The sequence below is a fragment of the Aquarana catesbeiana genome, linkage group LG05 (genome assembly GCF_042186555.1).
Source record: "Aquarana catesbeiana isolate 2022-GZ linkage group LG05, ASM4218655v1, whole genome shotgun sequence".
In the NCBI taxonomy this organism is placed as follows: domain Eukaryota; kingdom Metazoa; phylum Chordata; class Amphibia; order Anura; family Ranidae; genus Aquarana; species Aquarana catesbeiana.
This window is the reverse complement of record NC_133328.1, coordinates 578,224,268-578,249,284: the sequence shown is the minus strand read 5'-3', so window position 1 is coordinate 578,249,284 and position 25,017 is coordinate 578,224,268. Positions and strand designations below refer to the sequence as shown.

General features: G+C 44.7%; 1 protein-coding gene across 4 annotated transcripts in view; it reads left to right on the top strand.

Annotated features, from left to right (window-relative positions):
- The window catches only part of RNF19A (ring finger protein 19A, RBR E3 ubiquitin protein ligase), a 139,179-nt gene extending 133,152 nt beyond the window's left edge, over window positions 1-6,027 (top strand). For all 4 annotated transcript variants that reach the window (XM_073632039.1, XM_073632040.1, XM_073632041.1 and 1 more), the window contains 2 exons: window positions 308-451; window positions 3,947-6,027. In XM_073632039.1, the coding sequence (XP_073488140.1) occupies window positions 308-451; window positions 3,947-4,616 (814 nt within the window). In that variant the 3' untranslated portion in view covers window positions 4,617-6,027. The remainder of the gene's footprint in view (window positions 1-307; window positions 452-3,946) is intronic.
- The last annotated feature ends 18,990 nt before the right edge of the window (window positions 6,028-25,017 follow it).

The window sequence follows — 25,017 nt, the reverse complement described above, 5'->3', positions numbered from 1 at the left end:
TTTAGTATAGCGTTGTTGAGCACACTCTGAAGAGGTGCCTTGCTTCAGTGTGTTGGTGGCAAAAACCTCTAGTCTGACCAGCTGGAGAGTGTGCTGGGGAATTATTTGTATTGTATTTTTAATACATATCTACCCCATCACTTAGACTACTTTTAGCCCATATTGGCTTATTGTCTATCCTAATAAAAGGAATTGAGAGGTTGTTTCCCATAACTGCCAGTTATTTTGTAATTCTCCGTGCATTGACCGGTTAATTCAGGGGCTGGAGGCATTGCACACAGTCTAATGTTTTTCTTCCTCTCTGCAGGCTGGAAGTCCAGGCCGACATTCAGAAGGAGAGATACAGTCTGAGCGGAGAATCCGGCACTGTGAGTTTAGGAACAGTCAGTGACAATGCAAGCACCAAAGCCATGGCTGGATCCATTCTGAATTCCTACATCCCGCTGGACAGGTACTTTGTTTTCATAGATGGTGGTTGCATTGAAAGTGCTAAAAGTTTGCTTTTGACACTTTACACACAGCTGATGTGACTGACACCAATATGGTACACAATGAAGGGAGCCATTTTGTAAATAGCTATATTGTTCAGAGTTGCCTCATCTTAAAATGAGTTCACATATGGCGGTTCTGAAAATGTGGGCAGAATTGCATGTTCCTGCCCATGTATTCAGAAAACGCGGCAAGACATGCTTGAGGTGCCATTATCTCTTGTATCCATCAAACATGGTGCGATTTTACCGCATGTTGCCAAACACACCTGTCTGCCTTTGGAGATATCGACCTTTATTGTGTGTGTGTGTGTGTGTGTGTGTGTATATATATATATATACAATGGACTTTGTGTATACCTCAATTAGTATGATATAGACAGACAATGGAATATAGAAAAAATAGCACTTTATTTAACATATTACAAACCTATCCATTAAGAAGACTTTAAAACCATGTGTACAAGTTATTCAATCCAAAATTCATATGGCCTTGAGATCAACTTGTAAAGGTTGACGCGTTTTGCGGGAAACCACGCTTCGTCAGGGTCTCGGATCTCTATATGAAAGTGCTTTAAATAAGCTCATAAACAAATGGCTGGTGCTAAAGTCTGCAAGGCCGTGGGCAGAAACCAGATGCTCCACATCAAGAAGAAATTATATATATATATATATATATATATATATATATATATATATATATACACACACACACACATATAAACGCACACAGTGCGGGGAAAAAAAAGAATTTCATCCACTGCTGATTTTGTACGTTTGCCCACTGACAAAGAAATGATCAGTCTATAATTTTAATGGTAGGTTTATTTTAACAGTGAGTGACAGGATAACAACAAAAATATCCATAAAAACGCATTTCAAAAAAAGTTATTAATTGATTTGCATTTTAATGAGTGAAATAAGTATTTTACCCCTTCGCAAAACATGAATTAGTACTTGGTGGTAAAACCCTTGCTGGCAATCGGAGGTCAGACGTTTCTTGTCGTTGGCCACCAGGTTTGCACACATCTCAGGAGGGATTTTATTCTAACTCCTCTTTGCAGATCCTCTCCAAGTCATTAAGGTTTTGAGGCTGACATTTGGTAACTCGAACCTTCAGCTCTCTGTACATATTTGTTATGGAATTAAAGTCTGGAGACTGGCTAGGCCACTCCAGAACTTTAATGTGCTTCTTCTTGAGCCACTCCTTTTGTTGCCTTGGCCATGTGTTTTGGGTCATTGTCATGCTGGAATACCCATCCACAACCTATTTTCAATGCCCTGGCTGAAGGAAGGAGGTTCTCACCCAAGATTTGGTGGTACATGGTCCCGTCCATCATCCCTTTTGATGCAGTGAAGTTGTCCTGTCCCCTTTGCAGAAAAACAACCCCCAAAGCATAATGTTTCCACCTCCATGTTTGACGGTGGGGATGGTGTTCTTGGTCATAGGCAGCATTCCTCCTCCTCCAAACACGGAGAGTTGAGTTGATGCCAAAGAGCTCGATTTTGGTCTCATCTGACCACAACACTTTCACCCAGTTCTCCTCTGAGTCATTCAGATGTTCATTAGCAAACTTCAGACGGGCCTGTACATGTGCTTTTCTGAGCAGAGGGACCTTGCGGTCGCTGCATGATTTCAGTCCTTCACGGGCGTAGTGTGTTACCAATTGTTTTCTTGGTGACTATGGTCCCAGCTGCCCTGAGATCATTAACAAGATTCTCCTATGTAAATCTGGGCCGATTCCTCACCGTTCTCATGGTCATTGAAACTCCACAAGGTGATAACTTGCATGGAGCCCCACATTGCGGGAGATTGAGTTATTTTGTGTTTCTTCCATTTGCGAATAATCGCACCAACTGTTGTCACCCTCTCACAAAGCTGCATAGTGATGGTCTTGTAGCCCATGCCAGCCTTGTGTAGGTCTACAATCTTGTCCCTGATATCCTTGGACAGCTCTTTGGTCTTGGTCATGGTGGAGAGATTGGAATCTGATTGATTACTTCTCATGTGCTTCTCGGGTGTCTTTTATACGTGTAACAAGCTGAGTTTAGGAGCACTCCCTTTAAGAGTGCTCCTAATCTCAGCTCATTACCTGTAAAGAAGACACCTAGGAGCCAGAAATCTTGCTGATTGATAGGGGATCAAATACTTATTTCACTCATTAAAATCCAAATCAGTAACTTTTTTGAAATGCGTTTTTCTGGATATTTTTGCTTTTTGTTCTGTCTCTCAGGTTTGTTAAAATAAACCTACCATTAAAATTATAGACTGATCATTTCTTTTTCATTGGGCAAATGTACAAAATCAGCAGGAGATCAAATTTTTTTTTCCCTCACTGTACCTAGGATAACATAGTTAGTCTTAACTTTGTGTATATTAAAAAGGCTTGCAGGAACAGGAAAGAGTAGAGTGAGCAGTCCATAGACTAGAAAGCTACTCTAAGAACTATATGTTCAACAAGCATGTGTTCAAATGGCACACCATCTCTTAATGGCACCCCAAATGCGGTGCCATTTTGCCGCGCGCATCTGGCTCAGTGCCAGAATTTGCTACATGAGCTTCTTTGGTGTGTTTGTGCATAGGGCAGTCCATTCAAGTGAATGGGCTGCCATATACATGACACATTCTTATTATATTTTATGATTGCGCAAAATAATTGAGCGGGAACGTACATTTTCAATATACAGTGTGAATGGGGCCTTATTGCCGTTCCTCAGTTTAAGAGCAGGTAACTAATAAATACATCATGGTGAGATCAACACAGTTTAACTTTGTGCACCGAGTGACTTTACTAACCATTGGCTAATCCAACTGTTTTAGGGGAATTTGTTGACAGTCTCATGTCATAAAGCCCAACCTTTTTTGGATAGTGTTTGGTGTTTTCTCTGCTCTCTGTGTCCCCATCAGGGAGATTTTCCTCATTTCCTGTCTGAGGACCCAACGGGAATTAATTGAAAATCTTCTCTAAGGGCCAGTTCACACCAGATGCAGTTACGGGCGCTGTTTTTCTGCACAAAATGCATGCACAGTGTTTACCATGTATTCCAATAGCTCTAGTTCACATCATGCAGTCAGTTTCCGGTCAGTTTCTACACCGGAAACTGACTGCATGGTGTGAACTAGAGCCATTGGAATACATGGAAAACACTGTGCATGCATTTATAGTGCAGAAAAAAAGCGCACGGAACTGCATCTGGTGTGAACTGGCCCTTAATGAGGAGAAATACCACCTCTTGTTATGATATAAAGGGTCCCCTTTGGAGAATTTCCAGCCCTGGTGACAGTGGTGCTCAGGTGAAATAATGGAATTCGATCTACCCAGTGGGAACACAGAGAGCAGTAAAGTCCAGACAAATATTCTAACTTTTCTACAATTTTTCCAAAACTAGAAAATAAAGTATTGACCAGACTTATTCTTTAAGCCTGCTGTTTGACAAAAACTGCTATTGTGTTTCAGGGAAGGTAACAGCATGGAAGTACAAGTGGACATCGAGTCTAAACCAGCCAAATTCAGGCACAACAGTGGCAGCAGCAGTGTCGATGACGGCAGCGCTCCCAGTCGCAGTAACGTGAGCGGATCCGCAGCCTGCCAAGCTGAGAGCAAATGCAGCGCCACCAAGTGGTCCAAAGATGCAACAGCCAGCAAAAAATGCAAAGGCAAGCTGAGAAAGAAGAGCAGCACCAAAATAAATGAGACGAGGGAGGACATGGACGCTCAGCTCCTGGAGCAGCAAAGCACCCATTCCAGTGAATGTGACTCTCCTTCCCTCAGTGACAGCTTACCGTCTGTGGCTGACTCTCACTCTAGCCATTTCTCAGAGTTCAGCTGCTCCGACATGGAGAGCATGAAAACCTCTTGCAGCCACGGTTCCAACGAGTACCACACTCGCTTTGTGACTGTCAGCCCGCTCCCCGAAGTGGAAAATGACCGGCTAGAAAATTCCCCCCAGCCAAGTGGCGTTTCCATTACTATCCCTGTACCGTGCACAGATGTCCCACAGTTGAGTTATATAGCCGAGGAAGGAGTCAGCCAGAACATACCAAACTCCTTGGGGGAGGAACGAGAGACGGACAGAGAAAGTGACCCAAATACAGAAGGAAACTGTGCAATCCAGACTGACATATAGGCCTTCTATTGCTGCAGCTCTACTCTCTACCACTAACCAGTTCTGCTCACATGGAAAGCTTTGCTAAAAAGCCAGGTAACCGCTCGGGGAAAACGCACATTAATAAAGAGGATGGAAAACCTTCCCGCTTTAATGTTCTTTTGTCAAAACCAGACAGAAAATGGCACGTTTGTGGCTAAAAGCCGCCATTCCTGAGGAAGGTGATAGTTTCCCTGACTTTCAGTGTTTTGCTACGAGCGTCTGCAGACTTTTGTCGCCCAACAGTCGGCAAGGTTATGTTCAATGCGGAGGAGACATTTTGACTGCATGTCAGAAATTGTTGTGAAAGGATTTTGCTGTTCAAGTTTCAATAAACAGGGTTAGAATCGGTCACTAGTAGTTTTGGGTTAAAGTTCATTCCAGGTTTTACAGGTTGAGGAAAATTTAGTTTTGCAGATAGAACGTTTGCATTAACGTTAAAGTCATGCTTTTAGCAAAGGTGTTTTTTTCCATTTTTATAATTTATTTTCTTTCTTTTTTTTTTGCACAAACAGTGACTGGTACATTTTGACTAGAAGTATGAAAAATGTCTCTTTTTTTTTCCCTGTCATCGATTAACGATACAGAACACAAAATGGCGCCCACATGACACTAGTGAAACCAGTCACTCTGAGGTAATGAAGGGCAGCGTCACCTTTCTGTTAGGGAGCAGACCACCCTCTGTTGATGGTTTTGGTGCCTTCAGCAAAGACTGGGTGTTAAGTGCCTGGTCGTATGGGAATTTTAATATTCATATTTTTTTTTTCCCTTTTATAGTCCTCTATGGCCACCTGGGATTTGATTACGCACCCCAGGCCTATCGAAGACTGTGGTAGATAATTAAGATAAAACAAATGTATGTAATTAATAAAAAAAAAATGTATTTGCCTACCAAAGACTCACTCAGGCTTTAGAGGAATTGTATAGACACGTGTGACATGGAAAACTGCAAACTGAAGCAGAGTTCAGAGACTGAGCACACTCATTGTAACAGTACATGGGGGGGGGGGGGGGGGGATGGGGAACAACATGGCCACCACAGCTGCTCCACCTACCAGAACGAGTCTAACAGTCCATGAGGTGGTCAGAGTGTCCGTACTGTTCATCTGTGCAATGTAGTTCACTTCGACAATGCAAAGCCGGTGTCAGTATAGAAACAGCGCTGGTGTTGTTTCTTATAAGTATTGCCAAGACGGTGCTACTGGGTGGTCCTACGAGTTTCGCCTTGTGCTGCAGTCCAATACCGTGATTCTACTCACCAGTTTGATCCGCTTATAACACTAGTGCCAGTTACAATTGACAACGCTTGTTAATGTATTTGTATATTTGTTTTATTTTGCTTCAAAATATGCGTGTACAAAGCATACCTGAATAAATGTGTCTGTGCTGAGCACCCATGGTCTCTTATCTGTCTGAAACATACAGAAAGCTAACACAACAGAGTCTTTGGTGCAGCTGGTTCTGTAGTGTAGGCATTGAACTTTTCCTGGAAGGAGTTGTGTAGGAAAAATCTAAAACCATTCCTAGCTTAAAGTGGTTCTAAGGTCAGAAGTTTTTTTTTTTTTAGCTTGATGCATTCTATGCAATAAGATAAAAAAAAACCTGTGTTCAGCAGCCCCCCCTAATACTTACCTGAGCCCCATCTCAATCCAGTGATGCTGCACGAGAGTCTCGGCTGTCCAGGACTCTCCCTTCTCATTGGCCAAGACAGCAGTGGGGCGCCATTGGTTCCCACTGCTGTCAATCAAAGTCAGTGAGCCAATGAGAGAGAGAGGGGGTGGGGCCGAACCACAGCAGTACAGCGGCTCGGGTGCCCCATAGCAAGCTGCTTGCTGGGGGGGCACTCGGCAGGAAAGAGGAGCCAGGAGCACCGGGGAGGGACCCGACAAGAGGAGGATCTGGCCTGCTTTGTGCAAAACCACTGCAAAGAGGAAGTAAGTATAACATATTTGTCATTTTTAAATAAAAGAAAACAAAAAAAACTTTAGTATCACTTTAAAGGCCAGTTGACCTTAACTGATGCTAAACTGACATCACCCGCCGGGTGATCAGGGGGTTAAACATTTTATTAGGTAATATACGGAGGGTGCCCGGACGCTATAAAAAAAATAACTTTCTAACCAGTGTCACCTGTGACACTAATACAGTGATCACTGGTGACGGGGTGATCATAGGGTTAAACCTTTATTATGGGGGTCCCTAGACCTATCAGGGCCTACTACTAACACTGATTAAGGAACACTGCACTGGGTGACACTGACGGAGTGAGGTAGTTAACTGGGGGGGGGGGGATCGGGGGGGAAAGTGTGCCTATGTGTACTGTGTCAGTGTAGTGTTGATGCAACTTACTGTGAGATGTCTTCTCTCCTCTCTCTGGAACGAAGAGATGACATCACTTCCCCTGCCTGTGTTTACACTTCAGGCAGGGGAAGGATTTCATTCACCAGAACCGATCACCAGGTCCAGGCCAGAAATCATTGGCCTAGGCCTGGAGACTGATCGGTTCTGAAGCGAATCCGATCATCGCAGCCGCCTAAGGGCCGCGCACCCGATGTAAAGCTACGTCGCTGCACCCAGCCAAGCCAACCTGCCGCAGTACAACTGTGGCGGCTGGTCCGGACCTGGTTAATTCATTTTTAATATTCAAAGCAAACTCCCCCATCCATCCATCCATCCATGTCTCCATGCTTTATTTTGTTCAGAAATCACTTTGTAAAAACACCCCCCTAGTATTTCTGGCCAATTGCCATCTTGAGTAAGGGCAAATGATTCATGTAGCATTTACTTTCTGGAATGCACTTGCACTTAGCGCAAACATGCATGCAGGAGAGTGTGGTTAGCTGAGAAAAACCCCCCTCGTCTTTTCCTCTCCTGAAGACTCCTGGTATGGGGTATGAAATCATTTACTTTGGCAAGAAACCAAAAAGAGTAACTTAGAAATGTAAAAAAAAAAAGAAAAAAAAAAAAGTTTAAAACCAGTAAATATGGTATATTTTCCTATCTGTTTACTAATGCTAGGAGCATGAGGATTAAAAATAATCAATGTTTATTGGAAAATTCAAGTTCCACTTTAAACGATGATCTGCCTAAGCCACCTAGCAATGGTGGAATGAAAGGCAGGTCTCTCTTATGTGGGAGAAAACAATCGCTCAACCCAAACATAGGTTAAATATTATCACAATTCATGTGGTATACAAGTAATGGGCCAGATACACACAATACCATAAAAGTCGGCATAAATGACTCTATATAAATACTGAGTGGTTATGTGCAAGCCTATGTACCTAGGTATCTCACAAGAGCTCCAGAGAGTTTCAATGCTACCAGTTGACCAGAGGGGTGAGCTCCAGTTATGTAGGGAAAAAAAAAAAAAAAAAGAAAGAGAAACTCAGAGCAAAGTGTTTATTATGATAATTTACACGTTTTACATTTAGTAAACTGTACTCCATGTTCTAAGGCATCGGAGAAGTAGGGTAAGGCTGGATGAGACTGCACTGACAACGACTGGTACCTCTTCCTCGAGTGCTTCTTCAGCAAGAGTCACGCCTCCCAGATGAATGGAAATCTCCATGAAAGGGGTACAAAATCAGAGTCTCCCCAGCTCTGTGCAAAACTTAAAGGAAAAAGAAGAATTGGTTGGTAATCTCATTATTTGCAGCAGACTGAAATCAATGTGTTCCTAAAGAGCTTACTGTCAACAAGCAGTTAGGTCTCTTAACCACTTGCCGACTGCCTCACATAGATATGTGTCGGCAGAATGGCATGGGCAGGCAAAGCAATGTACCTGTACGTTGATTTGAATCTGCCACCTAGCGGGCGTGCACCCGCCACAAGCTCCGTGCCCACGGGACCTGTGGACTCTATGTCCGCCGGTGTCCCGCGATCGTGTCACGGAGCAACAGAAGGGGGAGATGCCTATGTAAACAAGGCATTTCCCTGTTCTTCCTAATGACATAGCAGGGATCTACTGCTCCCTGTCATCGGGGGCAGTGATAATGTCGTGTCACAGTAAGCCCAGCCCCCTCAGAATCACTCCCTAGGACACACTTAACCCCTTCAGAGTAAGACCGCGCTATATCAGGATACCACTCAACTCCTCGCCCCCTAGTGGTAACCCCTTCCCTGCCAGTGTCATTTACACAGTGATCAGTGCATTTTTATAGCACTGATCGCTGTATAAATGACAATGATCCCAAAATAGTGTCAATAGTGTCCGATGTGTCCGCCGAAATATCGCAGTCACGATAAAAATCGCTGATCGCCGCCATTACTAGTATTAAAAATGCCATAAAACTATCCCCTATCTTGTAGACGCTATAACTTTTGCACAAATCAATATATGCTTATTGCAATTTTTTTTACCAAAAATATGTAGAAGAATACGTATCGGCCTAAACTGAGGAAAAAATTGTCAGTTAAAGCACGCAGTGCCGTATCGCAAAAAGTGCATTGGTCAGGGAGGGGGTAAATTCTTCCGGGGCTGAAGTGGTTAAGAACATTTACCTTAATAAACTGTAATGGCTGCATAATTTTCAACAGTTTTTGCACCTTCTGACACTTATCACATTCCAGGACCTTCAAGAAAAGAATTGTTAACATGTGTGCAGCTTTCACAAAAATAAGTAGATTGCTTACCCAGTTGTCAATATCAAGTGTCATGCGATTCCAGTAGTATCTTGAGCACACTGCAGAGCGTCTTTGATGCCTGTGTGACCTCCAATTGGAGAATGATAACCACTTCAATACAGGGTATTTTCACCCCCTTTCTGCCCAGGCCAATTTTCAGCGCTGTAACATTTTGAATGACAATTGTGCGGTCATGCATCACTGGACCCATATTATTTTTTGCGCTATAAACAAAGAGCGACACTTTTGAAAGAAAAAAAACCACAATTTTTTACTTTTTGCTATAATAAATATCCCAAAACAAAAAAAATTCTTCCTCAGTTTAGGCTGATATGTATTCTACATATTTTTGGTAAGAGAAAAAAAAATCGCAATAAGCGTATATTAATTGGTTTGCGCAAAAGTTATAGCACCTACAAAATAGGTTATTGATTTATGTCATTTTTATTATTTTGTTTTACTGGTAATGGCAGTGATCTGCGATTTGTTAGGACTGTAACATTGCGGCGGACAGATCGGACTCTATTTTGGGACCATTGACAATTATACAGCGATCAGTGCTATAAATATGCACTGATTACTGTGTACATGTCACTGGCAGGGAAGAAGTTAACACTAGTGTTACCTAGGGATTGATTTTAACTGTGGGGGGAAGGGACTGACTGGGGCAGGTGACCGATCAGTGTTCCTATAGACAAGTTACACACGATCTGTCTCCTCTCCCCTGACAGGACATCTTGGCCGACCAGGCACACGCAGCAGCTCCCGAGTGACGCGGCACTCACCTTCTAGACCATTGAGGACATCATATGACGGCTGCCCGGGATGGCAGAGCCACCTTGCCGCCGTCATATTACAATGGCTGGGATGGGAAGTGGTTAATACAGTCTTTGACTCCTGACAATACTTGTCCTGCTGTCACAGGGGCAGAAAGTCAAATGAAATCTCTACAACTGGGTCACAAACAGCAATAAAACTTGACAGAAGCATTTATTCTTCCTAAGTCTATCCATAAATAGGAAGGTTTTTGCTGGGGTTCTGCTTTAAATAAGCCTATACATACCATTATGTTCTAATAAATGTGTACTGGTAGTGCTGAACAGTTGAGGAAGGTTCTATACAGATGGCAGGCTTAGTACAGAGCATGGGCGTAGCGTAAGGGGTTGCAGGGGTCACAATCGCAACCCTGCCCCTAGCTCCAGAGGGCCCTCCTGTCAATATTATCATATCCTCCACAAAGTCCAGCTTCGATCTGCCCTAGGGCCCCACAGCCACGCTCCAGTACTGGGCTTTCACTTTGCCGTCCACACCCCTCTGTTCTCATTGGCTGGGGAGAAGCTGTGAGCCATTTCCTTGCTGGCAACATGAAATGGTAACCGAGCTCAGCAAGTTAAGAGGAGGAGTGTGCCGTCCTGTAGCCACGATGGGACCGATGTCACTGGTGAGGTAAGACACCGCTCAGTGTCTTCTAGTCACTAGCTGGGGTTCTCTGTACGTAACCCCCACCCCCACCCCCACCCCACCCGGAGATGTCCGCTTACCCCACTTCTCTGTCAACTGGGGAAAAGGCATGCACCTCTGATGACCTTCCCCCAACACTGACAGAGAAACCTTCAGAAATTGCTAAAACAAATCCCTTAACACCTCCTGAGGGGGCTGCAGGCTCCAGATTTCATGTCACATGGCTTTGCCCCCCCCCCCCCCAGCCCCCTGACCACCCCCTCCACCCTGCATGCTATGCCCGCTGCTGAGCTTCTTTCCCATTACAGCACTCTATACCGCTCCTCCCCCGCAGGGCTGAAATCACATTCCTTTACAATACAGCCAGTCAGCCATGATCTGCAGAGGGTGTATCTGCCTACTGCAACTACACTGGCATTCCGACCAGAGAATTTCACAGGTCAGAACGGCAATATAAAAGACAGATACACCCTGTGAAGACTGATAGACTGTGTGTAAAGGAATGTGATTTCAGCCCTGTGTATTATGGGGGGGGGGGCTCTGCCAAATGACCTGCCAGGGATCTCTGTCCTCTGATTCTCCAGCTGTGATCCCTGTCGTAAGGAGGAACTCTGGGAACTCTAAACTCTTAAGCCACTTTGAGTATCTTGGCGTGTGATGGGTGTATCTCCACACACGCTGGAAATGGTGGGTGGTAGTGGGGGGCCTAGCTCAACTTTTGCATCAGGGCCCACAAGCTTAAAGCTACGCCTCTGGTACAGAGCATATACAGTGGGGAAAATTATTATTTGATTCCCTGCAGATTTTGTAAGTTTGCCCACTTACAAAGAAATGAAGGTTCTATTATTTTTTATCATAGGTGTATTTTAAATAATAGAGACAGAATATCAACCAAAAATCCAGGAAAAAAAAAACCACGATACAAATGTTATAAATTCACTTGCCGTTCGGTGAGTAAAATAAGTATTTGATCCCCTACCAACCAACAATAATTCTGGCTCCTACAGACTGGCTACAGTATGTAATACACAGATTAGTCCTGTCAATTTAAGAAGGTGCTTCTAAGGACAACTAGTTATGTGTATAAAAGACACCTGTCCAGACAATCTCTTTCATTCAAACCTCAACATCATGGGGCAAGACCAAAGAGCTGTCAAAGGACTTCAGGGACAAGATTGTAGACCTGCACAAAGCTGGAATGGACTACAAGACCAACATGCCTCTCAGCAAATTCCTTGGGGTGTCTTCTTTCCAAAATGGGGTAATTTTGGGGGGGGTTTTGTACTGCCCTGCCATTTTAGCACCTCAAGAAATGACATAGGCAGTCATAAACTAAAAGCTGTGTAAATTCCAGAAAATGTACCCTAGTTTGTAGACGCTATAACTTTTGCGCAAAACCAATAAATATTTGCTTATTGGATTTTTTTTTACCTGAGACATGTGGCTTAATGATTTTTGGCCTAAATGTATGACTAAAATTGAGTTTTTATTGTTTTTTGGGTTTTTTTTATGACAAAAAGTAGAAAATATCTTTTTTTTTTTTTTTTTTCAAAATTTTCAGTCTTTTTTCGTTTATAGCGCAAAAAAATAAAAACCGCAGACGTGATCAAATACCACCAAAAGAAAGCTCTATTTGTGGGAAAAAAGGACACAAATTTTGTTTGGGTACAGCATTGCATGACCGCGCAATTACCAGTTAAAGCGACGCAGTGCCAAATTGTAAAAAGTGCTCTGGTCGGGAAGGGGGTAAAACCTTCCGGGGCTGAAGTGGTTAAGGACCAAGCCTATTTCTGACACGTGTTGCTTACAAGTTAAATCAGTATTTTTTTGCTAGAAAATTAATTAGAACCCCCAAACATTATATATCCTTTTTTAGTGAAGACTCTGGAGAATAAAATGGCGGTCATTGCAATATTCTATGTCACAGGGTATTTGCGCAGCAGTCTTTCAAACGCAATTTTTTGGGAAAAAAATACACTTAACTGAATAAAAAAAAAAAAACTGAACAGTAATGTTAGCCCAATTTATTTCTATATTGTGAAAGATAATGTTATGCCAAGTAAATAGATACCTAACATGTTACGGTTTAAAATTGCGCACACTCGGACGCAGAGAAGGCCTTCGACCGCATACACTGGCAATACCTCACTCAGGTCTTGAGCAGGTTCGGTTTTTCTGGCACCATTCTCTCAGCAATCCTGGCCTTATACTCTAAACCCTCAGCCCAAGTATTTACATCGGGAGCATTATCCAAGCCTTTTAACATAACCAATGGTACTAGACAAGGATGCCCCCTGTCCCCATTAATCTTTAATTTACTCATGGAACCCCTGGCTATATATCTCCGCTCCCATCCCGACATTGAAGGCTTCTGTATAGATAAGTCCACCCATAAGATAAGTCTATTCGCGGACGACATAATCATGATCTTGACCAATGTGGAAACTTCCCTGGCTTTGGTACATAACGCACTAAATATGTTCAATAAAATATCCTACTACAAAGTAAATGAGAACAAATCCTATGTAATGGGAATAGGCATTGACCCTGGCATACAAGATAAACTTAGTTCAAGATTCCCATACTCCTGGGATAACAATGGGATAAAGTACCTGGGCATAATCCTAACTGCAAACTTAGATAATCTAGTGGATGCTAACTACACTACATTTTTAGGAACCCTCCAGAGAAAGCTTGCAGATCTTGCCAAAGTGGAGATATCGTGGACAGGTAGACTGGCAGCATTTAAAATGATGGTTCTACCACAGCTACTCTACTTGTTTAGAACGCTCCCAGTCCCTGTCCCTAATTCCTTCTTTACTAGTGCAGTGATCTCAAGTCGACAGATTTCTCTGGCAGGGCAAGAAGGCCAGATGCGCCTTCATGAAACTCACTAGGTCTAGGGATGCTGGGGGAATTGGACACGTCATACTAAAAGACTACTATTTAGCAGCAATTCTGTCACAAACCAGATATTGGCTATCCCAATCTCAGGCCCATAGATGGATAGAGCTAGAGACAGCACAAGTGCCTAGGACAAACCTAGCTGACTTATTACTCTCTTCCAGATTTCAGGCATACACTCAAACACACCTATCTCCTACAATGGTTGCTACTCTACTAGCTTGGAAGACATTCATAGCATCCAAATTCACGAACCAAACAACCAAAGGTATCCCGATTACTGTATCCAGCTTAACACTGGTTATACCAAACCTTCGTATATCACACTGGATGTCTAGAGGCATACTATCACTAGAGGACTTCATGAACGGTCCAATTCCCAAAACATTTGAGATTCTACAAACCAAGTACAACTTGGAAGACTACGACTACTATAGCTACATCCAGATATTGCATTTACTTCAAAGTTACCCCTATACTTCCATTGATTACAGTACCATGGCGAGTATTCCTATACCTTACAAACCCCAACACTAACATAAAAGGTATATCCTTGTTTTATAACTTAATCAACAACAAACAGGTGTTCACCAAAACTGACAACATCATAGCATGGGAACATCAGCTGGGCACAACCTACTCTGAAGAACAATGGCAAAAAGCATTACGCAACACAATTGCAGCCACAAAATGCGTTAGCCTATGGGAGATAACCTATAAATTAACACTTAACTGGTATTTAACGCCATACCGAATTTCTAAATTCGCAAAACAAACTTCACCTCTATGCTGGAGAAATTGCGGACGAGTAGGTACACTTCATCATATTATCTGGGAATGCCCAAGTTTACATAAATTATGGCAAAAAATATTTAAACTAATATCAACAATAGCAGGACTTACAGTTACCCCGAAAGCAGACCTAGCTGTCCTATCATTAGGTATAGAAAACATACCGGCAGCAACCAGAACTATAATTCTACATATCTTACTTAGCACTAGGTTAACAATTCTCAGACATTGGAAAGATTCTAAACCCCCCGCCTTCAGTGAAATTATAGAATTGACGAACACACACGCCACCTATGAATGTATGTTTGCAGCAGCCAAGGGTCAATACATGAAGTCACAAACCAAATGGGCTAGATGGAAAAAATGGTACACACACACCCATCAGGATTAAGTTCTTTTCGTTTTGACTACCTGCAACCTACACTCAACTGAAGTAGGCAAAGCTGCATATAGTTTGTTTTGTTTTAATTAATTATTATTATTTATGTTACCCTAACAATGTTATTACCAATACGACCAACTCTGCACATTCGGAATCCTGGTCCTTTAACTAGCTTACTTCCGGAATCGCTAATAGGTGTGTATGTATGTTCATGTCAAACTTACAACTGACAATGATACCATCATATTAAAGATGGTCCACAAGGGCCGATATCTAACTAACTTTGTATACTATCGGAAATGTAATGTCGCAGAATATTCATGCACTAAACTCTATGCGAACTGTACTATATACATTATATTTGGTTTATGTTCTGTATTATTTACAACCTGTACAGTCTGATTCCTTCAAACTAATAAAAAATATTGGAATTAAAATTGCGCACACTCGTGGAATGGCGACAAACTACGGTACTTAAAAATCTCCATAGGTGACATTTTAAAAAGTTTTCAAGGTTACCAGTTTAGAGTTACAGAGGAGGTCTTTTGCTAGAATTATTGCTTTCGTGATCGCAGCAATGTGTGATTTGAACACTGTTTACATTTGCGAGCACGGCTTACGTATGTGTTTTCTTTGGTGCGCAAGCATGTGTGGTCGGGGGTGCTTTAAAAATGTATTTTTTATATATATATATATATATATATATATATATATATATATATATATATATAAAAATTTTAACACTATCCCTTTAAAAAAAAAAAATCTTATCCCTTTATTGCTGTCACAAGGAATGTAAATATCCCTTATGACAGTAGTAGTAGACAGTGACAAGTACTCTTTATGACGGGATCGGGATCCCTCCTTTGCACTTAAAAGTATTCAAAATACTGTACATTTTTTAAAAATTGATGCCATTGGCAGCCCAGTAAACTAAAAAGTGACATACCGTATTTATCGGCGTATAACACGCACTTTTTTCCCCTTAAGGTCAGGGGAAAATCGTGGGTGCGTGTTATACACTGATCCCCGCTAATTGTGATCTATCGGCGGCGATCGCCGCCGACATTCACATAGCGTGTCGTTTTAAATATGACGCTGCAGAGTTCGGAGGGACTGAACGAGTGCCGCCGAAATCACAGTGACTGCTCGGAGCCGAGATACACATAGTCGAGTGTATTCGGCTCTTTCCGGCGCCGCTCACAGTCCCGCCCAGTCCCGCCATTGGACCTGTGTTATGTCCATCATAGGGCGGGACTGTGAGCGGCACCAGAAAGAGCCGAATACACTCGACTATGTGTATCTCGGCTCCGAGCAGTCACTGTGATTTCGGCGGCGCTCGTTCAGCGTCCCTCCGAACTCCGCGGTGCCATATTTAAAACTACTTAACATGCTATGTGAATGTCGCCGGCGGCAAGCATGGACACTGGGGGCAAGGCTGCACTGACAAGGCTGCACTGGGGCAAAGCTGCACTGACAAGACTGCAATGGACACTGGGGCAAGGCTGCAATGACACTAACAAGGCTGCAGATGGACACTGATGAGGCTGCATTGATGGGCATTTTAATGTAAGTTTTTTTCCTTAAACTTCCCTCCTAAAAGTTTTTTCCTTAAAATTCTCTCCTAAACTTGGGGTGCGTGTTATACGCCGGCGCGTGTTATGCGCAGATAAATACGGTAATTCAGAGACCCGATCGAAGCCAAATCCAGCTTTGTTTCTCGGGCCAGCCAGCGGACGTGCTGTGGCTGGTTGCTCAGGTCTCCCGGTGGGATGGGAGACCCAGGCGGAGCAGCAGGAGGGGGGGCATCCCCACCCTCTGCCTGGGATAACGAGTGGCTGCTGAGCCACAGCGGCTGTTATCATCAGATAGCCAACCTCCCGCTCTAAAAAAAAAAGCTTCACCCGGTACATCCACTTCCTCAAACCAATGTACATGTAAAGGGACCCGTGCCCACACTATATATATTCAACTATTTGCGTATTCCTAAACAGCAAAAGCGCTTTAAAATAAGCCCTCCCTGACCTCTCTAGCTACTTGTACTTTAAAGAAATCCTTTCTCAAATACCCTCAAAATCACAACAAAGGCACTACACTCAGATTTCTGTGCGTTTCTATGTGGCCATACACACCACAATCTGATTGAAATGACAATGTACAGGCCCTTGTAACTACATAATTGGTGGTAGATTGAAAGGTGGTTGTACAATCATATTGTATAGTGTATGGCCCGCGTTAGAAACACCTGTGTGTGTTTTTGCAAGAGGGCTGATAGGATTCCACAGCAATAGAAAGTAATTGAAAAAAAAAAAAAAAATGTGCCTATAGCTACAGAGAAGAGCGAGGGCTTGTTTTGAAGTGCATCTACTGCTAAAGTAAAAACAAATTAAGCCAGTGTTGCTCAACCTTTTGAAGAGTGAGGGCCACTTAGAGGGTAAGTTCACCTTTACAGAAAGATCTGTAAGGTAAACTTACACAGAACCCCCCCCCAGTCCTGCTCACCTGAAGCGCGGCGTTCTCCCAATCTGAGCCCTGCTATAGCTGCGTCATGGGTCCGGGGCTTAATCTCCAAAACGTACCCCGTCAGGAGGTACGTTTTGGAGCAATTCTAATTGGTCGGCGACGTCACATGGGCGGCACTGACCAATCAGAACCCGCATAGCCCATCCTGTCAGTGGGAAAGAAGAAAAGGGAAAGCCGAGGGGATTTCTAAGCCCCGGACCTGTGACGTGACTATAGCAGGGCTCAGAATGGGAGAATTCCGCGCTCCATGTCAGTGAGACTGAGGGGGGAGGGGGGGGGGTCCTGTGTAGGTTCACCTTACAGATTTTTCTGTAAAGGTGAACTTACACTTTAAGTGATTTGGTAACTGGTCGCAAGTCACAATGAAATGAAATGGTTCCAAATTTCGTATTTCTTGTTTTGAATAGAATAATGGACATCTTCCTCCAGGAGGAAGAGGAGGAGAAGCCAGGTTTTAGCCGTTGCAGGCGGAAAATGGAGAGGGATAGGGTCCTGTATACGCCGCCCCTCCTGTCCAAGTGTAAAACAGTATGGGACAGGGACACAGCCCCCTGGAGCATGGGGTGGGGTCGCCATTGCAACCCCTGACGCTACACCAGGGTGGGGGTGTGTGGTAAACACATCTCAACTATGGGATTTTACTGCCCCCCCCCCCCCAACCACAAATATGCTTAGAGCGGTAGTAAACCGCAGCTGGCAAAAAAAAAAAATCCCCTCTTAGGGCAATGGCATAATGTGCTAGTATGCATCGCATGCTAGCACATGAAATACCACAAGTTTAGGAAATATTTAGGAGGTACCTCTGGCGATCAGGCATATTTTGCATGCAATACAGATTGCTTGTAGGGTTGCCATATCGCCAGTGCCTTATCACTGTGTCTTTAAAAGTTAAAATAGAAGTATGGGTTTTTTAAAATGGAACCAAAGGCAATTTTCTTATTTATTTTGGATAGAGTAGAGAGGGTTATAACCCCTGTCAGCTTTCTTTGTCGCCATCTGTGTTCCATTGCAGAGATTTCCCTTCACTTAGCCTGTCCCTTAGCCAAACAGGAAGTGGGAGGAAATCCCTGAAAGTGAAGGGAATTATTTGGGGACCCCGAGGCCACCAGAACTAGTGTCCCCATTGGAAGATTCTCCCCTATTACTTTTCTGGGGACAACCCAAAATTTGGGATTTTCTTTTACTTCCACTTTCAATGATAATGGTAAACAGGACAAATAGGATGAATCTCCTTAACAGGGCCACAGACGGCAATAAATCCTGACAAGTGTGCCGTCTATCTTACCCGCCTCATCAGTGCCGCCTCATCAGTGCCCATCAGTTAGGGTGACCACATTTCAAAACTGCCATTCAGGGACCCCCCCCCCCCCCAGTATGCACACCAGTCGGTGATGTCACGAGAGGGCGGTGTCACCATGTGACATCACTGAGTGGCCCGCCCCTTACCTATTTAAGAAATGTCACTCGGCTTACAATGCCAGTGTCAGCGGAGGGTCGTGCTTGGAGCAGGGTTTATATGCAACTTTAGTGCCTTTGATAGAAAAAGCATTATTGTGTGTTAGCCTGACATTGCAGCTGTAGGCAGCCACTTAGATTCAAAGAGTGTAAAGAGTGTCATTGTTCTTTCAATGTCAGGCTAACATACATTAAACAAAAGCTCTTTATATCTAAGGCACTAAAGTTGCATCTATAAAACCCCGTACTTTACACTACAAAAGGAATACAAATGAACTGAGAGATCTGGAGAAAAATTGGACATACACTGACCTACCCGTCCACTACACCCACCTACCTGTCCACGACACTGACCACTAGTCCACTACACCCACCTACCTGTCCACTACGCCGACCTACCTGACCCTTATACTGACCTACTTGACTCTTATGCTGACCTACCTGACTCCTATACTGACCACTACACTGACCTACCTGTCCACTACACTGACCTACAAAAAAGAAGAGGTGGTTACCACCTTAAGGAGGTAAAGGCCCCACAATAGGCAACCCAGCGGTTATTAACCACTTGCTGACCGGCTCACGCTGATATATGTCGACAAAGTGGTTTGTTCCACGAATCGCCGTTTGGGTACATCTGTACCTTTAAGGGCGATAGCGGGCACGCACGGCCACCCACGATCGTGTGCACGAGAGCAGGAACACAAATCCCTGTTCTGTCATGGGAGAGGAGACATATCGTTTGTTCCTACTAAGTAGAAACTACGACATGTCTCCTTCCCCAGTCAGTCACATCCCCATACAGTTAGAAACACTAACTAGGGAACACATTTAACCCCTTGATCGCCCCCTAGTATTAACCCCTTCCCTGCCAGTGACATTTATACAGTAATCGGCTATACCGCTGGCAAAGCGCTGTCTCGGCCGCTAGCGGAGGGTAAAAGCGCTCCACTAGCGCCCGAATACCCTCGCAAATACAACGCTAAAAATAGCGGCACTTTACCGCCGACGCACCCAAGCCCCAGTGGGCAAGGGGCCTTAAAATACATGGTTTTCCTTTTCACGAACAAGAAAATAATGACGTTATGATGTTGGGCTGGTATAATAATGCTATGGGGCTGAGCCTGGTATGACATTTTTTTCCAGAGCTGGTTTTTATTCCCAGTCCAGCCTTGGTGGTAAATGGCCAATGAAATTGTCTCTTTACCACTTGACTAGCTGTGTCAAATCACAGAAGGTCAACAAACCGCGCCAACGAGCTGTTACCGGGTTCTCCACCTCACACACTGATAAGGAGATTGCGGTAACACTTACAGTGCACACCAATCACACTGATTGTCCTCATCCCTAATAAAGAGGACCTCGGTCCTCCCATCTGAGTACCCGTCACCAGCCCATCAGAGTACCTGTCACCAGCCCATCAGAGTACCTGGGTACCTGTCACCAGCCCATCAGAGTACCTGGGTACCTGTCACCAGCCCTGGGCCAGTCTGGATGAAGTCCAGGGCCACATTTTTGTCCCAGTTCAGCCCTGCCGAGTACCTGTCACCAGCCCATCAGAGTAACCGAGTACCTGTCACCAGCTCATCAGAGTAACCGAGTACCTGTCACCAGCCCATCAGAATACCCGAGTACCTGTCACCAGCCCATCAGAGTACCCGAGTACCCGTCACCAGCCCATCAGAGTACCCGAGTACCTGTCACCAGCCCATCAGAGTACCCGGGTACCTGTCACCAGCCCATCAGAGTACCCGGGTACCTGTCACCAGCCCATCAGAGTACCCGGGTACCTGTCACCAGCCCATCAGAGTACCCGGGTACCTGTCACCAGCCCATCAGAGTACCCGAGTACCTGTCTCCAGCCCAGCAGATTACCCGAGTACCTATCTGCATAGAATATACCTTGGGGTGTTTGCTTTCCAAAATTGAGTCATTTTGTGGGCAATTCCACTGTCCTTGTGCTCCAGGACCTTCAAAATTGTGATAGGGAGGAATGAAATGAAGCGCTGCCATATGAAAATACTTCCGCTGCACTGTAAAAGGCCTCTATGTGGTAATAACATGGAAGAGCCTCCTCCTGTAGCCGGTGTTCTGTCAGCGGAGAACGGAAATAGGAGAGGCGGGCTAGGGTCCTGGTGCGTTTAGCAGCGGAAGTATTTTCATATTGCAGCGCTGGGACGGGACAGGCACTTTACACTGACAGATGCGTACAAGCTTGCCGCTCGTTGGAGTTCTGTGATTTTTGCTGTGTTTTATGTGAGTACCTTTTACCTCAATAAACCCGACTTTGGTTTAAAATGACTACACTATGTGGCACCCCCTTCTTTTCATTTATGGCCCCTATGCCCCCTGAGGGACTGAGACATATGGAGAACTAGCCCTGGATCCAGGATTTACTTGAGAAGGAGCCGGTATCAGCGGTATTGCTTTATGCTGTGACCTCAGTATTACGAGGTAAGGGGCCACTTCTTATCAGTGTAGGATTGGTGCATGAAGAGGAGCCACTATTCCTCTCTGGTCTATACACTTCACGGTTTCCACCTATCTTATGGAATGCCCTATGGAGAAATATCGTTTTATGTTTAAATTCACCGATTGGCACTACATGGACTGATTTTGCTATCTAAGTCATTGAATTTTTGCACTTGTCATTTTTTCTTTTTATGTATTTTATTTGTTTTTCTATACATCATACATAAGATAACTTTATAGATTCATCACTGTTTTTGTTTGCACTGGACACTTTGTTATTATAGTGCGTCCCGAGGTGTGTTTGGACGCACAGCACTGTATTGTCCTGCACTGAATGATTTGTATCTTTCACTATTGTTATGCCTGATGTACCAGCATTTTCAGTATATTTGCACTAAGCTCTATTAAGATGTATCGGTATGTAATTCTGTAGGATGTATGCACCTCATTGCACCTTGCACTTTATTTATTTATGTATATTAGCAGGTTAATTATATATTCAGTGGAAACACAATTAGTTTATCTCACTCTCCCACAGGGATAGTTCTTTACCTACCCATATTGTTACCTTTAGCACGATTTTAAATTATTTTTGGATTAGCGCAGCACCATACTTGATACTGATTTTACTGTTGCGATAGGGATGAGTTGGACCCTATTCGGTGTAAGCAGCTTTTCCAGTGTCGTCTGATACTTCCACATGGTAGCGCGGGAATAACCAGTTTATATTAAGTCACTACACACTGTACTCACATACTTGCCAACTGTCCCGGATTTCCCGGGACATTCCCGGGATTTGGACTCTTTTCCCGAGTTTATTGTTTCCCGGGAAATCCGCCGGCCGCCATGTTATGGAAACGGGCGGGGGTTCTATTGTAACCACGCGGCCGGCGGAGGGAGACATAATTTTGTATACCACCTCCTACTAGGAGACCTGAGGTAAGGGGGGGCACTGCTGGGGACACCTGATGTTAGGGGGAGGGCACCGCTGGGGACACCTGATGTAAGGGGGGGCACCGCTGGGGACACCTGATGTAAGGGGGCTCCGCTGGAGACATCTGATGTAAGGGGGCTCCGCTGGGAACATCTGATGTAAGGGGGGCTCCGCTCGGGACACCTGATGTAAAGGGGGGCACCGCTGGGGACATCTGATATAAGGGGGGGCTCCGCTGGTGACACCTGATGTAAGGGGGGCTCCGCTGGTGACACTTGATGTAAGAGGGGGCTTCGCTGGGGACACCTGATGTAAGGGGGGGCTCCGCTGGGGACATCTGATGTAAGGAGGGGCTCCGCTGGGGACATCTGATGTAAGGGGGGGCTCCGCTGGGGACATCTGATGTAAGGGGGGCTCCGCTGGGGACATCTGATATAAGGGGGGGCTCTGCTGGTGACACCTGATGTAAGGGGGGGCTCCGCTGGTGACACCTGATGTAAGGGGGGGCTCCGCTGGTGACACCTGATGTAGGGGGGGCTCCGCTGGAGACACCTGATGTAAGGGGGGGCTCCGCTAGGGAAACCTGATGTAAGGGGGGGCTCCGCTAGGGACACCTGATGTAAGGGGGGGCTCCACTAGGGACACCTGATGTAAGGGGGGGCTCCACTAGGGACACCTGATGTAAGGGGGCTCCGCTGGGGATATCTGATGTAAGGGGGTTGAATGATTTTATTTTATATTACAATGTAATAATAGAAATAATGCACTTCAATCATCCTGACACCATAAAAACCATGGTGCCTGGATTTTTGAAGTGCTAACACCAGGTGTTTGGAGTATCTTTATCTGCTGGTTGTTAAACTTTCTAGAATACACATATTTCCATTGTTGTGTAGGATCTGGGCCTGCTGTCCCTCCATCCCTCCCCCCCCCCTTTCCTTCTCCATCCCTCATTCATCTCAGACTCTAACCACACCCCTTTAAGCCATGCCCACTTAAGACACGCCCACTATTTTGCATAAACCACGCCCATTTTTCACAGCGACGCGCTTCGCACGCCGCATTTTTACTTCCCCCTGTATCACGCCTACAAACGCATGCCCTGCCCCCTAATTATAATAAGACTCCGCCTACAGCCAATAAATGTCCCTAAAAATTTTTTTTCAATGTTGTCAACTATGTACTCAGACTGACTGCCCTCACTACTACACACTGACTGCCCTCGCTACTACACACTGACTGCCCTCGCTACTACACACTGACTGCCCTCACTACACACTGACTGCACTCACACTACACACTGACTGCCCTCACTACACACTGATAGCTGGAATAAGAGGTGGAGTGCAGTTGGTATCACTCCTCATTGGACAGGAGCCAGCACTACAGAGGAGGCATCGGCTTATGTCACTCTTGCTTCCTACTAAAGCTCCAACTTTACAGGTAATCCCTCTGCATTGCACTCTGATGCTCTGGAATGGTGGGTCAGCAAACCCAGACCGTGATCTACCAGTCGCCTGTCTGCGATCTACTGGTTGCTGACCCCCACTTTTATTTATTTGAGACATTATTGTATGTGTTAATAAAGCATATGAAATGTGGACTTTTTTACTTGAATATCTATGTTTACGAAGCTGTTTTTAGACCTTGTTCACACTGGTGCGGATGCCCATACATGGGGAACAACCATTTTGTTATTGTGTCCATAGCTGGCAGATGCAGGCAGTCTTGGCAGTCTATGCGGATGCAGTGGATGCATGGACACCGCTGCTCATCCTAATATGACAGGCATGCAATATTACGAACAATGGGCTGCCTGCATGCAGCACCTGCCGGCTTGGGATGCAGAAACAAATGGCCTTTCATGAAAATTGTGTTTAAGTTTAAGCAGTTATGTAAATAACTCTTCATTAGTTATCTTTTAGGCTGTGTTCACACTGGTGCAATGCGGGAACACTGCAAATCGACTGCGGGTTCCCGCATCACACCTGACTCGCACAGCAGTTCACACCGCCATATGCGAACTGCTGGGGAGTGTCATACAACATTAACGACACCCCCAATTCAGCTCGCATATCGCACTGCCAACTGACATTTCAGAAATGAATTGATCACATAGGTGTGAACACCCATGCAATCCGATTCTGGTGCAGACCAAAAAAGGGGTCCGAATGCAGTGCAATGCCATACTATCTGTATGGCTGAAATTGCATTGCACGGACATTGCATGTTATTTGCGGTGCGAATCACACGCGATCTCGCACAGCGCACCAGTGTGAACCCAGCCTTAGAACCCTTGCAGATAGTTCCTTCCCCAAAAAACCCCACAAGTATGGTCCATATACACCCTGCAATTTACAGCTTCCTAGCTCAATTTTGTATGGGTAAGGCTCAATACTTATCGGCACCCGCTCGTCGTGTGTGCGTTTACATGCATCCAAGCGATGGGCTGTATTGAGATTGATATTTAGAAAAAAAGACAGTATGCCTAAAAACTTGTCTTTTTTGCGCCTGTGTGCAAGTGCCCCTAGGGTGGTTATCAGGGATCTGTTATTCTACTTCTCAGATATGCATAGTTGCCAACATTGAAAAAAAAATATGTGGGACACTTTTTTTTGCTGTAGGCGGAGCCAATCAATAATTAGGAGGCGGGGCATTCGTTTGTAGGCGTGGCCTAGCAAAAATAATAGTTGCGGCGCGCGAAGCGCGCCGCGGCGAAAAATGGGCGTGGCTTACGCGGAAAGTGGGCGTGGCTTACGCGGAAAGTGGGCGTGGCTCAAGAGGGTATGGTTAGAGTCTGAGATGAATGGGGGAGGGAAAGGGGGAGAGGGAAA